Raw genomic sequence first — 2,745 nt, forward strand, 5'->3', positions numbered from 1 at the left:
GATGATCATCAATAAAAACATGTTTTCAATGTTACTTGGAACTACTGCAGAAACAGTAATATGCTGTCCTAAAGGAACTCAGCTGGTTCATTGGGCTGTCCTAAAGGAACTCAGCTGGTTCATTGGGCTGTCCTAAAGGAACAGCTGGTTCGTTGGGCTGTCCTAAAGGAACTCAGCTGGTTCATTGGGCTGTCCTAAAGGAACTCAGCTGGTTCATTGGGCTGTCCTAAAGGAACTCAGCTGGTTCATTGGGCTGTCCTAAAGGAACTCAGCTGGTTCATTGGGCTGTCCTAAAGGAACTCAGCTGGTTCATTGGGCTGTCCTAAAGGAACTCAGCTGGTTCATTGGGCTGTCCTAAAGGAACTCAGCTGGTTCATTGGGCTGTCCTAAAGGAACAGCTGGTTCGTTGGGCTGTCCTAAAGGAACTTAGCTGGTTCATTGGGCTGTCCTAAAGGAACTCAGCTGGTTCATTGGGCTGTCCTAAAGGAACAGCTGGTTCGTTGGGCTGTCCTAAAGGAACTCAGCTGGTTCATTGGGCTGTCCTAAAGGAACAGCTGGTTCGTTGGGCTGTCCTAAAGGAACTCAGCTGGTTCGTTGGGTCAAGTACAATAGGCAATCCACTGTAGGCCAATATGGTGTTATTGGCCATAACTCACGTCACATGTGGCCATGCGTCACCACCCCCAAAATAAAGCAGCTGTTTTGATTTGTGCTTTTGGGTTTCCTGAAGCCAACGCCTAACTTTTGTTCACTTATTTCAGGTGAGAAACCGTTCAAATGTGAGTTTAACGGCTGCGACCGACGTTTCGCCAACAGCAGTGACCGGAAGAAGCACTCCCACGTGCACACCAGCGATAAGCCGTACAACTGCAAAGTGAGAGGCTGTGACAAATCCTACACACACCCCAGCTCTCTCAGAAAACACATGAAAGTGCACTGCAAGTCTCCACCACCGAGCTCTGGCTACGAGTCTTCAACCCCGTCATTAGTGTCCCCATCATCGGACTTAGGCCGAGAGCCAGGGGCCTCGTCGCTCTCAGAACCAGCAGCCTCGTCCCAACCCGCCAATTTAAGCGAGTGGTACGTCTGTCATAGTTCTGGTGCCAGCGGAACTCAGACACCTCCCAGCGGCTCCTCCAGCCCTGATCCCGGGGATGAGACGCACTACAGACACCCTAACCAAAACTGGCCCAGAAAATAATTCTAAAACATATGAAAGATATATTTTCTAATCTGCCCATGGACTTACAAAATTAACACATCGAAAAGGTCTGTTTTCTATGGCCCAAATCATCCCATGCACTGTCTGGCGTATCGGCCAAATAAGACACTGCCAAATATAGCTTGTGATAGCGCGCTTCTATCTCCATGTGTTTGGACTTCTTATTTCTTCTCGTACCAGGTCATTGTACGCATGTATCTTGCTGTATTATTTTGTAATCGAGTTTTGACACTCAATATATTTTTTATTTATTTATTTTTTGAATCTGACATGAACATTTTTTTTTGTATTATCGAACCAAAGTGTTTCAATATAAACAAATGAAATGTACATTTGTAAATTGATACGTTTCAATGTGTAAGTGTTAACAGTAATTTTGTAAGCTTTGGTATTTCAGCTATTATTATTTTTGTTTGCTACACTTATTTGTATAAATTAAATAATTGAAAAGTTTGGAGTTTCATACAAGACATATTGTCTCCATTTGCGATTGTCTATTCTATTGATTGAAGCGTTTTCCGATAGTCTATTTGTTATTATTACATTACATTCATAAATGTTTGGTCAACGTGGGCATTTTGTGATTTTGTAATTCTTGTCAATATTTGTTAGTAATGGATTTTTATGAAAATGTGATCCTATCGAGAAAAGACACTCGAAATGTGTAACCAACTGCCTGGTAATTTGTCAGTATTTTGAATAAATCGTGTATGATAAAAATGCAATTTTCCTTTTCTGGGCCTTGACATTTTAAAATTGATATAGACATAAAATAACGAATTTATTTGAATGCATATACTATCAGGGTACTGTTAACCAATATATGACAGGGTGCTCTGAAACGCCTTGAACCTCACATGCTGTACTCATGTCTAATAAGGCAGCAGAGCAGAACAATACCAGTCTTTTTTTTAAAGGAGCGGTGAGACCAAACACAGAGAGCATTTTCTATCACTATATTCAACAGCGAGTCTTACTGCCATTTGTGTCTTATTTAATCTCAGGTACCGTCTATAACAGAGCCCTAAGGATCGAAAACATGTTGTACCCATATTGGACAACAGGCTCTTTAGATTTTCGCTTCGTTTTAACTATGTTCATGTTTTTATTTTTGCTGTATTGTTGTACTGCTATAGCCTGTTGTCAACGTGCAGCCGTAAAAACCATAAAGCCACTTTGAAAAGAAGCCATTCTCCTCGGTGTTGTATTTAGCATTAGCTTACCCTAAACTTACTTCACCCCTGAACACTGGAAAATCACAAAGCAATTCTTTAAAAGAAAATCCAGATTTAATTTTTTAGAAAATATTCTTCACTAGTCATGTCCATGTCTTATTTGTGCGGGCTCTATTTCTCTCTTAGATAAAGTGTGATTTTATGCAGAGGAGATGCGGGCAGCGTTTGATGAAAGGCTAGTATATTCTCATCCAGACTTCAAAGATCTTTTAACACAAAGAGCCATTTCTTCATGACGGTGAGTCCTCACGGTGAATTAAGATTTCTATAGCAATAGCCGAGTCAAAG

The 2,745-nt window shown here is 41.2% G+C and overlaps 1 protein-coding gene across 1 annotated transcript in view; it reads left to right on the plus strand.

Annotated features, from left to right (window-relative positions):
- LOC121555603 (zinc finger protein ZIC 4-like) overlaps positions 1 to 2,323 on the plus strand; it is a 9,362-nt gene extending 7,039 nt beyond the window's left edge. Inside the window, exon 2 of the mRNA XM_041869436.2 lies at positions 762 to 2,323. Within this exon, the coding sequence (XP_041725370.2) occupies positions 762 to 1,201 (440 nt within the window). The 3' untranslated portion in view covers positions 1,202 to 2,323. The remainder of the gene's footprint in view (positions 1 to 761) is intronic.
- Positions 2,324 to 2,745: the final 422 nt, after the last annotated feature.

Source organism: Coregonus clupeaformis, unplaced genomic scaffold (genome assembly GCF_020615455.1).
Source record: "Coregonus clupeaformis isolate EN_2021a unplaced genomic scaffold, ASM2061545v1 scaf0036, whole genome shotgun sequence".
Lineage (NCBI taxonomy): Eukaryota > Metazoa > Chordata > Actinopteri > Salmoniformes > Salmonidae > Coregonus > Coregonus clupeaformis.